General features: G+C 40.6%; 1 protein-coding gene across 2 annotated transcripts in view; it reads right to left on the bottom strand.

The window, feature by feature from the left end:
* The window catches only part of sppl3 (signal peptide peptidase 3), a 176331-nt gene that overhangs the window by 16630 nt on the left and 146794 nt on the right, over positions 1–12907 (bottom strand). For both annotated transcript variants that reach the window (XM_069932938.1, XM_069932936.1), the window contains one exon: positions 11023–11186. In XM_069932938.1, coding sequence (XP_069789039.1) covers positions 11023–11186 — 164 coding nt within the window. The remainder of the gene's footprint in view (positions 1–11022; positions 11187–12907) is intronic.

The following is a 12907-nucleotide window of genomic DNA, read 5'->3' as shown; positions in this document are numbered from 1 at the left end:
GGATACGGCAGCACAATTTGGGTGGTCTTAAATCTGGCTTTCCGAAATCCGGAAAAAATCAGAAATTCTGAATACACTGTCCCCCAAGGGTTCCGGATAAAGGATTGTGTACCTGTACTAAAATCAGGGAGTTTCCATTTTAATTAATCCAAACATTACATATGTACTTTATCAGATAATCTAGGTCGTTATTTTATTCTTACAAGTAAATTACATAATAAAATGGTTGTTTTTCCTAATATATATGCCCCTAACACTGATGAGCTGGAATTTTAAAAGTTTTTTTTCAGCCTACCTGATTTAAATAATACTCACTAGTACTGAGGGAGGGACTTTAATTGATGGCTATACCTACTGTTCTATGTAAATCTGCAGCTGTAATTCACTCTTTTTAAAGAAATTTTGGGATTTCAGATGTTTGGTTTTAAAAAAAAATCTCCTATCAACAGAGATATTTTTCACCAAATGTACATCATAATTATACTCAGATTGATTATTTTTTAATATATAATCAATTAATATCATTGACCAAATGATGTGAATATCAAGGAATAGTGATATCTGATCATGCTCCTGTTATCTTGTCTTTGAACTTTCCTGACATTCCTTTTTAAAAAGGGGCATTGAGATTTAATTCTACCTTACTCTCAGATAAAGATTTTTTTTAACTTAATGGAAGAGCAGATTCAGTTTTTCTTCACTGCAAATTACTCTCCAACAATTTCTAACGATTGTTTGGGATACTATGTAGGCATATCTGAGAGGGCAAATTATTTCTTATACAGCTAATATAAAGAAGAAGACTAATAAGGAAAGATTAGATTTAATCAATCAGATTAAACAAGTTAAAAATCCTAATTTATATAAAAGGAGAATTGAACATAAAACTAAATTTCATCTTCTTACTACATATCCCATTGAACAGCAATTTTTGAGATGTTATTAGAGTCATGGTGAAAAATCTGGTAAGCTTTTGGCTAGCTAATTGAAAGAAATGGCAGCTAAGAGACAAGTTAATAAAATTTGGATGGAAGATGGTATGCATACTACTGATCATTCTAAAACAGTTGTTTTCAAACTACCCCCATAAACTCACATTCCACCTTAAGCAATCCCTACACCAGTAAGTGCTCTGTGATTCGTAAAGGATTGCTCATGGTGGTATGTGAGTGGAAAGAAAAAGTTTGAAAACCACTGTTTTAATCGGACCTAATTGACTCGTTATGTGCACAGTTTCAGAACTCCAAAGGAAGTGGGCCAATGACAATTTTTCTCCAGCAAAATATTTCAGTAACAATTAGGTCTAGAGCAGTGGTTCTCAATCTTCCTTTCTCACTCGCATACCACCTTAAGCAATCCCTTACTAATTACATACAGAGCACTTATGGCATAGGGATTGTTTAAGGTGGAATGTGAGTTTAGAAATGTGTGTATTCAGATCCTTTCAAGGTGATGTTTTACTGACTCCAACTCAAAACCAAATTTTATCTTTTACCTCAATGATAGCCAGACGTGCAATTTTGATTAACAGGAAAGACAATATTCCACCTACAGATACACAACGGTTAAGTGATATTATGTCTTGTACAAGTTTAGAAAAAAAATAGATATGCCATTTAAGATTCAAATAATAACTTTCAAAAGATGTGGATCCCATTTATGGACTATTATCGTAACCTAAAGAATTAGGGTGTTCTGAAGCTTTGGTGCTGTGCTGTCCATCTCCAGGAGTGGTCACTTAATTCCTGTGTTACCTTTTAACCTTGCTTAGTAGTAGGGGATTTTGAATTGTAAGGGTTTTTAAAAAAATTCATATCTTCTAAATTGAATTACAATATTTAACTGTGCTATTCAATTTTGCATAGTATCAACTTAAAAAGAGAAAACTACCGTTCTAGAACACAGAACATTATTGCACAGTAATGGCCCTTCTGCCCATGATGTTGCGCCAACCTATGTAAACCTATCCAACCATCTAAACCTTCCCTACCTCACACCCACAACCCTCTATTTTTCTTTTATTCATATGATTGTCTTTTAAATGCCCTTCACGTACCAGCCTCCACTACTCCTGCCAAGTATTCCAGGCACCCACTACGCTCAGTGTAAAAAAAAACCTTGCCCCTGACATCTCCCTTAAATTCCATTCCCCCCCCCCCGTACAGATATTCTCTGGTGTTTACTACTGTCGCCCCAGGAAAAAAGTGCTAGCTGTCCATTCCATCTGTGCTGCTATTAAGACACTTTCATCCTTCACTCCAAAGAGAAAAGCCGTAGCTCTATTAATTTTGCCTCATAAGACACATTTTCCAATCCAGGCAACGTCCTCGTAAATCTCCACTTCGCCGATTTAAAAGTTTTCCTATCCATCCTGTAATGAAGTGACCAGAACTGAACACAATATTCCAAACATGGTCTAACAAGAGTATTTTTTTCAAGCTGCAACATTGCCTTATGACTCAAACTCAATCCCTCAACTAAAGGTCAGCATGCTATAAGCCTTCTTAACTACCCTATGAACTTGTGAGGCAACTTCAAGGTCTCTCTGTTCCCCCACACTGTTAAGAATCAAGCCATTAACCATGTTCTATGCCTCTGTGTTCAACTTTCCAAAATGCATCACTTCACACTTTTCCGGATTGAACTTCATCCGCCAAACTCTGCATTGCGTCCATACTTTGTTATAACCTACAACAATCTTCTGCACCATCTTCAACTTCAACCTTCCTGTCACCTGCAAACTTATTGACCCATATTTCCACTTTTTTGTCCAAGTCATTTATAAAAAAAAAATCACAAAACAGATCCCTGTGGAATTCCATTTTCACTGAGTTCCAGACAGAATATGTTCCATCTACCACTACCCTCGGCTTTCTGCACACAAGCAATTTCTAAATCCACACAGCCAAGGTCCATGGATCCCATGCCTCATGACTTTCTGAATGAGTCGACCATAAGGGACCTTGTCAAATGCCTTCTTAAAACCCTTGGACCTACGATTTCTGAATTCTGTGCCAATTTATAAAATAGTTTACTTATTTATTCCTTTTCCAAAGTACATGACCATATACTTTCCTATGCTTTATCTGCCACTTCTTTGCTTATTCTCCCAAAGTATCCAAGTCTCTCTGCAGACACTCTACTTCCACAGCTCTACCCACCCCCTCCATCTATCTTTGGATCATTCACATGGCCACAAATCCATCAATTTTTTCATCTATGTCTTACAGAAATAATGCAAAAAGTAATGGACCCAACACTAAACCCTGTGGAACATTCTAGTCACTGGCAGCCAGCTAAAAAAGGCACCCTTTTATCCCCATTCTTTGCTTTCCACCAGTCAACCAATCCATGCAGTTCCTCTCCCCACCAATCCACGGCCTCCTATCTTGTTTAGCAGCCTTAGGTGTGGCACCTTATCAAAGGCCTCCTGAAAATCCAGGTAAACAACCTTTACTAACTCCCCTTTGTCTTGCTCGTTACTTCCTCAGAGAACCCCAACAGATTTGTTAGACATTATCTTCCCAACTCTAGCAATTCTGGAAAGATCATTACTCATGTGTTCACAATCTCTTTCAGAATCTTTGGGTGTAGTCTGTCCAGTCCAAGTGAGTTATCCACCTTCAGTTTCCCAAGCACCTCCTTAGTAAAAGTTTCCCCTTAGTAATAGCATCTTCACTCACTTCTGCCCCCTGACTCTCTCAAAATTCTGTCAATGAGGTTAAATATTATTTGTGCAGAAGCAAGAACAGGCAGCAAAAGTAAGGTTAATTCGACATTGGTGCCCCAGGTTTCCAGAAGGCATCAACTGGTGGAGAATCTTGAAGGATATTCCTACACAATGAAATCAGTACTCAGTCAAGTTTCAACTTTCAGCTGAAATGTTAGTTAGATCAAAGAAGGCTGGGTTCAGTCTAAAATATGTGCCTTCATGTTTTGTGGGACAACAAGCAATCTGCAAGTGTCAAATGATACCACGGTACACAGAATACAGAGACAAGTTTCACAGCGTCTATCAGCACAGAAACAGGGGTAACAGCTCATCAGATTATAGTGTATTCATTCTTTTATTTTTCCATCGTAGGAGTATCAAAAACAAGAGTGCATAAATTTAGGTGACAGGGAGGAGTTGCAAAAGGGATTTGAGGGGTAAGTTTTGTATAGAGTGTTTGATATTTGGAACATGCAGTCAGAGGTGGTGATAGAATCAGTTTATAACACTGCGTTCAAAAGGCACTTAGACACTTAATAGGAAGAAAGTCGGAGGATATGGTTCTAATGTGGACAAATGAAATTAGAGTAGAGGGCTACTCAAAAGTGAAATTTTGAGAGTACAGAGTTTGTATGTTCCTGTCAGGATCAAAGGCAAGATTAAAAGGCATCATTTTGGTTTTCTTGGGACATTGGGGATTTGATTCAGAAGAGAGAGGTGTATAACAGGTAATAAGGCACATGGAGCAAATGAGGAGTATCAAAAATACAACAAAAAACCTCAAGAAGGAAATCAGGAAGGCTAAAAGATAGGAGGTTGCTTAGGCAGAAAATATTAAGAGCAAAATGATAGTAAGGGACAAAATTGAAGATCAGAGTGGTCGGCTTTGTATGAAGCCAAAAGAGATAGGAGAGGTCTTAATTTCTTCCCCCCCCAACAGTATTCACTCAGGAAAGGGCACAGAGCCGTGGGAAGTAAGGAAAACAAGCAGTGAGATCATGGAACCTATACAGATTAAAGAGGAGGAGGTGCTTGCTGCCTTAAACCAAATAAGGGTAGATAAATCCCCAGGGCCTAAGAAGATATTCCCAAAACATATGAATCAAGGAGACTTCAAAAATGTTTACACTTTTCTCAAAATGGATCAACATCTGCATAGAAACAGGATCATTTGAGTTTAGACATATGGATTCTGTGTACCACCTAAAATTGTAATAAACAGTGCCTTGCACAAAATGAAAAATCATTGATCAGACGAAGAGTGGAATATCGATCCTCATCTGAAAAAGTTACATTAAGATCGTGCTCCCAATCATTTTTAATCTTACCCACTGGAGCTAGTTTTAAATCCAACAAATCAATATAAATACGTGATATCAATCCATAGCGAACAAATTGTAGATGAAAAAGTATATCAAGAATATTTGAGTCTGCGATTCTAGGAAAAGCGTTCAATTTAGACTGAACAAAATTTCTAACTTGCAAATATCTAAAATATTTATTAAAGTGCTTAATTTTAACTGACAATTGCTCAAAAGAAGCAAAGTTATTTTGAATTAAATAAATTAGGATATTGGCAGAATATTTTTCAGTCTTTATCAATGATTTTTAAGGTTAGATTTGATCCACTACGGCAGCGCCACATAATAAAAGACGCCCACATGGGGCAAATGAACCAGTAACTGACTATTATATGAATTCCTTGCGCTGCCAGCTTCCGGAAGTGACGTCAGTGCGTCGTGGTGTCTCCCCCCTGGCCAGCAGTGCGCCAGCCAGAAGTGGGGAGTTCATCTGGGCCAGAGGTGGTGTCAATAGCACAGGGGTGGGGTGAACCGCTGGGCGTTTCAGCCCCATCTGCGGTTATTGAAACAGTATTCATTTTGTTTCTCTGGGCGCCTGTCGCGTAGCAGTTGTGCCGCGGCCACTGCTGGGGGGGGCCTGGCCAGGTTGTTGAGGCAGCACTACCATAAGCGTAGACGGGCTAAATGTGGATGGAGCTTTGCAGAAAAGTCTGTCTGCTTCCTTGGCTACCAGGTGCGGGGCACTGAAATCCATGTCAGAAACTGCTGAGGAGACGTGTACTAGCAGCTGGGAAAAGAACAGGGCCTCGAAAAGGAAACATTCAGTGTGTCCGTCCGCCAGGGCCAGGCAATTCATGCATGAGCTTGGAGAGGTTCCTATCGCCCAGGCACTGCATATTTAGGATGCGAATGGCACGCTCGTCCCAGTTGAGTTCCAGGGAATCGAGGAAGAAACGCCGGAACTGTTCGTACTTTTACATCCTGGGAAGGTTCTCCATGAAGGAACTTACTTTGGCTGCGGTGGTGGCATCCAGAGCATTGACGATGTGCCAGAACTTGGTGTTCTCTGAGACAATGCCTCTGATGTGAAACTGTGACTCACGCAGTTGCAGCCAATTCCTGGGCTGTTTTGCACACCCACTGCGTTGGTCGCAGCTGCTGCAACTGTAGTGGTATCACTATCCTGCAACCTATCGCGTTTGATGAGGGTTCCAAAGACATTGGAACAATCAGGGTCACCGCTGCAGCGTATCCACACGGTGCGAAGGTGAACCAGTAACTGACTTTATATTTGAATTCCTCACGCTGCGTGCAAGGGAATACCCACTTTTGGTTACATGTGCGCCGGCTTCCGGAAGTGTCACTGCGTCGCAGCGTCACATTCTGGCTGGCCACCTGGAAGCGGGGAGTTCCCCGGGCAACACGTGGTGTCAACCATGGGCTTTGCCTCGGGAGTGAAGGAGGGCACGTGCCATCTTGAGTCAGCCAACTGGGGCGACGATTCGGCCCATCTAACCACACGGTCACTTGGCCGGCTAAACCGTGCCCTTTAACTGCCGTTTTGTTTTTCTCATAGAACCAAATAAACTTGTATCGGCACCTCAAGAGAAAATTCTAACTTTCAGCATGTTGATAGCCAGATGCTCAGTTTTAATGAAATAGAAAGTTGAACTCTCACTGCAGTGGCTACATGATGTAATGATATATTTAAGTTTAGAGAAAATTATGTCTAATATTAAAGATAAAAAGTTTCCGTTTGAAAAGGTATGGGGCCCATTTATAGAATACTATTGTAACTGACAGTTTTAGGTGATTCAGGTGCTGATCTGTCTGTCTTCTGGAGGTCGCGACTTGATCCATCTTTGTATTTTCCTTGCAACCTTGATAAATGGATTTATGGGGTTTAATTATGATTATTCTAAATAATTTTTAAATATACTATATTAAGGTTTGTTATAATATCATTTAACTTAATTTTTATGTATAATCACTTTAACAATCACATTTAACAATTAGAGGATGAAATTTAAAATTTGTTGTATTGTGCATTTAATTACATGCTATGTATATGTTACTATAATTGCCATGTTTAAGAATTATTATGTTAAACTCAATAAAAATATTTTAAAAAGAAATATAGATATTTCCTCAGACCTTGAGGGAAGCTAGTGTAGAAATTTCAGGGGTTCAGGCAGAAATATTTAAAATGTCCTTAGCCACGGGTGTGGTGTCAGAGGATTGGTTGCTCCGCTGTTTAAAAAAGGCTCCTAAAGTAACTCTGGAAATTATAGGCCAGTGAACCTGCGTCAGCAGTAGGTAAGTTATTGGAAGGTGTTCTAAGAGATTGAATATACATTTATTTGGATAGCCATGGACTGATTTGGGATAGTCAACATGGCTTTGTGCATGATACGACGTGTTTAACCAATCTTTGGAGCTTTTCGAAGAGGCTAGCAGGAAAGATGATGAAGGAAAGGCTGTGGATTTTGTCTACATGGACTTTAGTAAGGCCTTTAACAAGGTCCTGTATGGAAGGTTATTCAGGAAGGTTCAGATGCAAGGGATGCATGGTGAAGAAGTGAACTGGACTTGACAATGGCTGGACAGAAGAAGCCAGGGAATAGTAGTGGATGATTGCTTCTCAGACTGGAGGCCTATGACTAGTGGTGTTCCTCAGGGATCAGTGCTGGGACCATTGCTGTTTGTCATCTCTGTCAATGAACTGGATGATAAGGTGGTAAATTGCTGAATTACCAAACTTGGTGAGTTTGCTGATGACACTAAGATTGGAGGTGTTGTGGACAGTGAAGAAGATTTTCGAAGCTTGCAGAGGGATGTGGACCAGCTGGAAAAATGGGCTGAAAAATGGCAGATGGAGTTTAATGCAGACAAGTATGAGGTGTTGCATTTTGGAGGGACAAACCAAGAAAGGACATACACGGTAAATGATAGGGCACTGAGGAGTGTGGTGGAACAGAGGCATCTGGGAATACAGATACAGAATTCCCTGAAAGTGGATAGGGTTTTAAAGAGAGCTTTTGGCAGATTGGCCTTCATAAATGAAAGCAATGAGTACAGGAGTTGGGATGTTATGGTGAAGTTGTACAAGACGTTGGTGAGGCCAAATTTGGAGTATTGTGTGCAATTTTGGTCACCTCACTACAGGAAAGATATCAATAGGATAGAAAGAGTGCAGAGCAGATTTACTAGTATGTTGCCCGGACTTCAGGAACTAAGTTACAGGGAAAGGTTAAACAGGTTAGGACTTTATTCCCTGGAGCATAGAAGAATGAGGGGAGATTTGATAGAGGTATTTAAAATTATGAGGGGGTTAGACAGAGTAAATATAGCCTTTTTCTACTGAGGATAGGTGAGATACAAACCAAAGGACATGGGTTAAGGGTGAAAGGGAAAAAGTTTAGGGCGAACACGAGGGGGAAAATTTTTCATACAGAGAAGTGGGGATGGGGGTGTGGAACAAACTTCTAGCTGAAGTGGTGAACTTGGGCTCATTTTAAAGTTTAAGAGGAATATGGACAGGTACATGGATGGGAGAGGTATGGAGGGCTATGGGCTGGGTGCAGGTCAGTGGGCAAAAAAATGGTTCGGCACAGGGGTGAAGAGGCCTGTTTCTGTGCTGTAATTAATGTTCTATGGTTCTATGGCTATGGATGTGGGAGTCTTAAAGGCTGCTCAGCTCCAAATCTGTGCTAAATATTATGCACAGAAATGCTGGAAGATCTCAGTAGCTCTTGCAGCATCCATAGGAGGTTTTAAAAAAATATCACTGACCTTTCGGGCCCGAGTCCTTCAGAAGGTAATATAGCTCCTATGGATACCTGCTGAAACCCTCCAGCATTTCTGAGTTTTTAAACGACAATTATCGCATCTGCAGACTTTCGTGTTTCACGTTAAATATCAAGTACCTGTTTACACTAACCCTACACTTAGTTTGTTGGTTGAATTTTTGAGAAATTTATCTGATCAGAAGCTTTCATTTTTTTTCTTCTGAAACTAAAATTTACCACTGGAGTGGACATAATAGGTTTCTTATTTGATTGCAAGGGTGTCTTTGTTTAAGCAAGCAATTGGCTAATGTCTACCATTTGTTCCCCATTTGAATGGGGATATATTTAAAGTTCTTAACACCAGGCTGTTGATAATTTATGCCTTTCTTTCCAATTCCAAGAAACCTACTAATTTATCAAGATATTCAGTGCCATTTCTGGCTCCATTATTTGATCAAATTTTCATAATATTCAACAACATATTCATGGTAAAATATTTAAGCAGCTTTTTATATCACATTTGTCATGGGGATTTCAGAGTTGATGACCAAGAGTGCCAAGTTTTAAAAAGAAGTTGGGTAGAAGAGGACAGAGGGATAGAGGGAATTTCAGAGCTTAGGTTATTGGCACCTGAAGCCATAAATGTCATAAGGGAAAGATTAAATTGAGAATAGGCAAGAGGTCGGCACTGAAATACAAACATCTCTGAACTCTACACAGCTACAAGAACTTTAACGGATCAGAAATGGATGGGCAATGGAAGACTTGCAAACAAGACAGGCATTTCAAAATGAAGATGGTGTTCAACTGGCAGTCACTGTAGGTCAGTGACTGTAACGACGCACTGACGTCACTTCCGGAAGCTGGCAGTGCAAGGAATTCATATAATAGTCAATAAAACAGAATTATGTGCTAGTTGGAACAAGGAATCTTGGCCAAAATTATTTATGGGAGATGGAGTATGAGAGTTGGCTGTGCATTGGATAAGTCAACTCTACAGATAACAAAGATGCAAAGAAGGGAATTAGCAGCAGATGAGCTGAGGCAGAGTGAAGTCGATACAAAGGTTAGACAGGAAGCTGAAAACTCATTCCTGCATCAAACATAAAACAGAAGTAAATGTGCCGTTTCAGTGAAGCTCTGCAAAGCATTCTTAATGGGATACTTGGATTTCACACCGGACTTTTATTTGTGGAAGATCATTTGAATTACTTTCCTTTAATTCCAAGAAATATATCCATCTCTTCATGTTAGTCAGAATATTATCACTTGATTTTTCAAATGGACAAAGGAAATTGGTGAAAAAGCAATCAAATATCTATTACTTAGCACTCAATTCAGATCATCAGCCTCTGTTACTTGATGAGACTATTTGTGACTCAGTAAATAAGCTGTACATGAACTTGATCAAGAATTAACAAAGCATGGAACTTGCATGGAAAATGGATGCTAGCACACTAATACACTTAATGAGAACCCAGGTTAGCAGCTACAAGATCTGCTCAGATCTCATTTTCTAGCCAGAGAACAACAGGAAAGTAGTCCATGTGGATATGACTGGATGTTTGTCATCCAGAGCACTGATAGCAGGCTCTCCGTTGACAGAGAACAGGCAACATGCATTTATTTATGATTCAGCCAGGAACTACCATATCACAACTGGATAGTGGTGTTAAATCATAAATTATCAACTTCCATGTTGAGTTGTGTGGTATAGTTACATTCAATATAGTCCACATTCTGACATGATCCAAACCACCATTTCATTCAAATACCGCCATACCCAATCTGCCATCCCCTGCAAAGTTTAAATTTAAATTAAATTTTTAATTCCAATATACAGCACAGCAGCAGGGCCCACAAGCCTGTGCCGCTCAATTACACCCAACCAACCTACAAACAGCCCACAACCCCATTTCCAAGTACATTTCCAACAGTGGGAGGAAACTGGAACCCCCAGAGAAATCCCATGCAGAGGAGAATGTTCAAACTCCTTAGAGACAGCGCGGGATTTGAACTCTGATCCTGATTGTTGGGGCTGCAATAACATTGTACTAACTGATATGCCAACCATACCATTTATTGTCATTTACAGTGCTTCAATCCTTCTATGTAAAATAAAATCTTTAAATTCCTTGTCCATTCCAGAATATTCAAAAATATTTACATCAAGTACTTAAAAATCGAGAGCCCAGTTTATCAGTCCAGGCACAGTTCTTACCTTGGAAATACCAACTTCCCAGGGAGTGACAATCGAGGAACATCACGTCCAACATTTGGTCCTAAGTGAAGCTTTCTCGAGAGCACATCTAAAGGATTGTCAGCAGGTTGAGTGGCCACCTTCACCATCACATTGCTGTTGAAGATGTAAGCAGAGAAGAATACCTGAAGGGAAAGAGGGCAAAATGAAGGGAAGTTATTATTTATTCCATATACTAATGACTTCCAAATTACTGCATTCATTTCTTGTATTCACCAGTATGATTTTTTCCCCAGTCGACTACTGGTATTTCAATTCTTGTTCCTTAGAACAGCAATTCTCAACATTTTTTTGTATTTTTTTTTAGCATTTCGAAGGTAAAAATTGTGCCAAGATTGATAATTTGGCCATGGCCCCCTTAGGACTCAGTTCAGTTTACAGGCCCCCTTCCTGTGAAGGATTCAAGTTTTAGTTGGTTGCTTCCATATTTCTCTCCTACCGATTGCATAAAAAAAAACACATGCAACTATTTTAATAATTTCAGTCTGTACCATCCTTTGAAGATGCTGCAGCCCCCAGTGGGTTGGGGAGGGGACAGATGGCCCCTTTCACACTTGCATACCTTTAAATTGGCCAGGATAGGAATGGCGGATTGGCCTTTCACACTAGACCACTCCTAATAGGGACATGAAAGCTTTCACACTTGCAAGGGTTTAACCCTGGTGTTTGGTCTGTTCTATCTTTAATTGGAAGTGTCTGCAATGCTGCTACTCGTTTCACACTTGTCTGATCTCAAAGCCAGCGTCTGCAGACACCGGGGATTGCACTAGGGGTTGAGCATATTTTGTTTTCACACTAGACACTTTAAAGACCGATTGGCATTCGATTCCTGGGATTACTGGCAAGTGTGAAAGGGGCTTTAGCGTAATGTTGACCCAGTCGTGTGCTTCAGCCAACAAGCACATTACCATTATTATTCAGATAAGACTATTTGCAGATGGAGCTCAAGCCAGAACTGTACTCCACGTCCATCATTGTCCTTTTGCTAGTCAAACAGCTCAATTTAATCAGAAACATTCAACACCATGTGATGTCTAAATGAACAGTTCTTAAGGACCAACAACTATTAAATTATTTAAACAAGGTACAATGCAATAAAAGTCAAAATAACGAGAGCTCTAATAAGCTGGTAGGTCCTTCAACTGTGCTGAAAGAAGGAGGAAACATTACAGGAAGGTGAACAGGATGCTTCAGCAATCCATCGAATCAGTACTGTGTTTATTAACTTGACATTAGGCACTTTCAGGTAGACCAAACACTCATTTGTAAAGGCAGAGGTGCTTCGCCCTTATGCCTAAAGACGTGCCTTCCTGAATGCGTTGTGGCCGGCTCCAAAGCGTCGATTCCAACCCTTCTTGGGGAAGGATAATAGGCAGAGTGCAGCGTTCTGCTGCCTGATCTGGTATGTACAGCCACTGCAAGCGGCTGGTTAGGGGCGGACTGATGATGCCGTTAGCCCCTGACCCATCTCCCCACTCTGTCCAAGGCAGGGCAGCGGGACCCATCAGGGGCAGCCGGTGCGGGCTGAGACAGCTGCACCAGGTCGCTTCGGGGCCGCTCTCTGTGGCTCAAAACGTGGCAAAGCAATGGCCATCTTCCTTACCCTCAATCCCCCATGCAATTGGAACTGTTCTGGGAAGCATACAACGGTTCCAGCTGCCTGGGGGATTATGGGTAGGGAAGACTGCCATTGCTCTGCCGTGTATTTATGATGGTTGGCGCTACAGCACCAGTCGCCCTGCCTCCATTGGCTCCGGAGGGCGCTATGAGGTGCCTCTGGATATGAATGGGATGCTGGAGCAGCTTCTTAGGGCTGCCGTCTGAAAGGAAAGTTCTTAATTTTCCA

Source organism: Narcine bancroftii, chromosome 4, assembly GCF_036971445.1.
Source record: "Narcine bancroftii isolate sNarBan1 chromosome 4, sNarBan1.hap1, whole genome shotgun sequence".
In the NCBI taxonomy this organism is placed as follows: domain Eukaryota; kingdom Metazoa; phylum Chordata; class Chondrichthyes; order Torpediniformes; family Narcinidae; genus Narcine; species Narcine bancroftii.
This window is presented reverse-complemented; position numbering and strand designations above follow the sequence as displayed.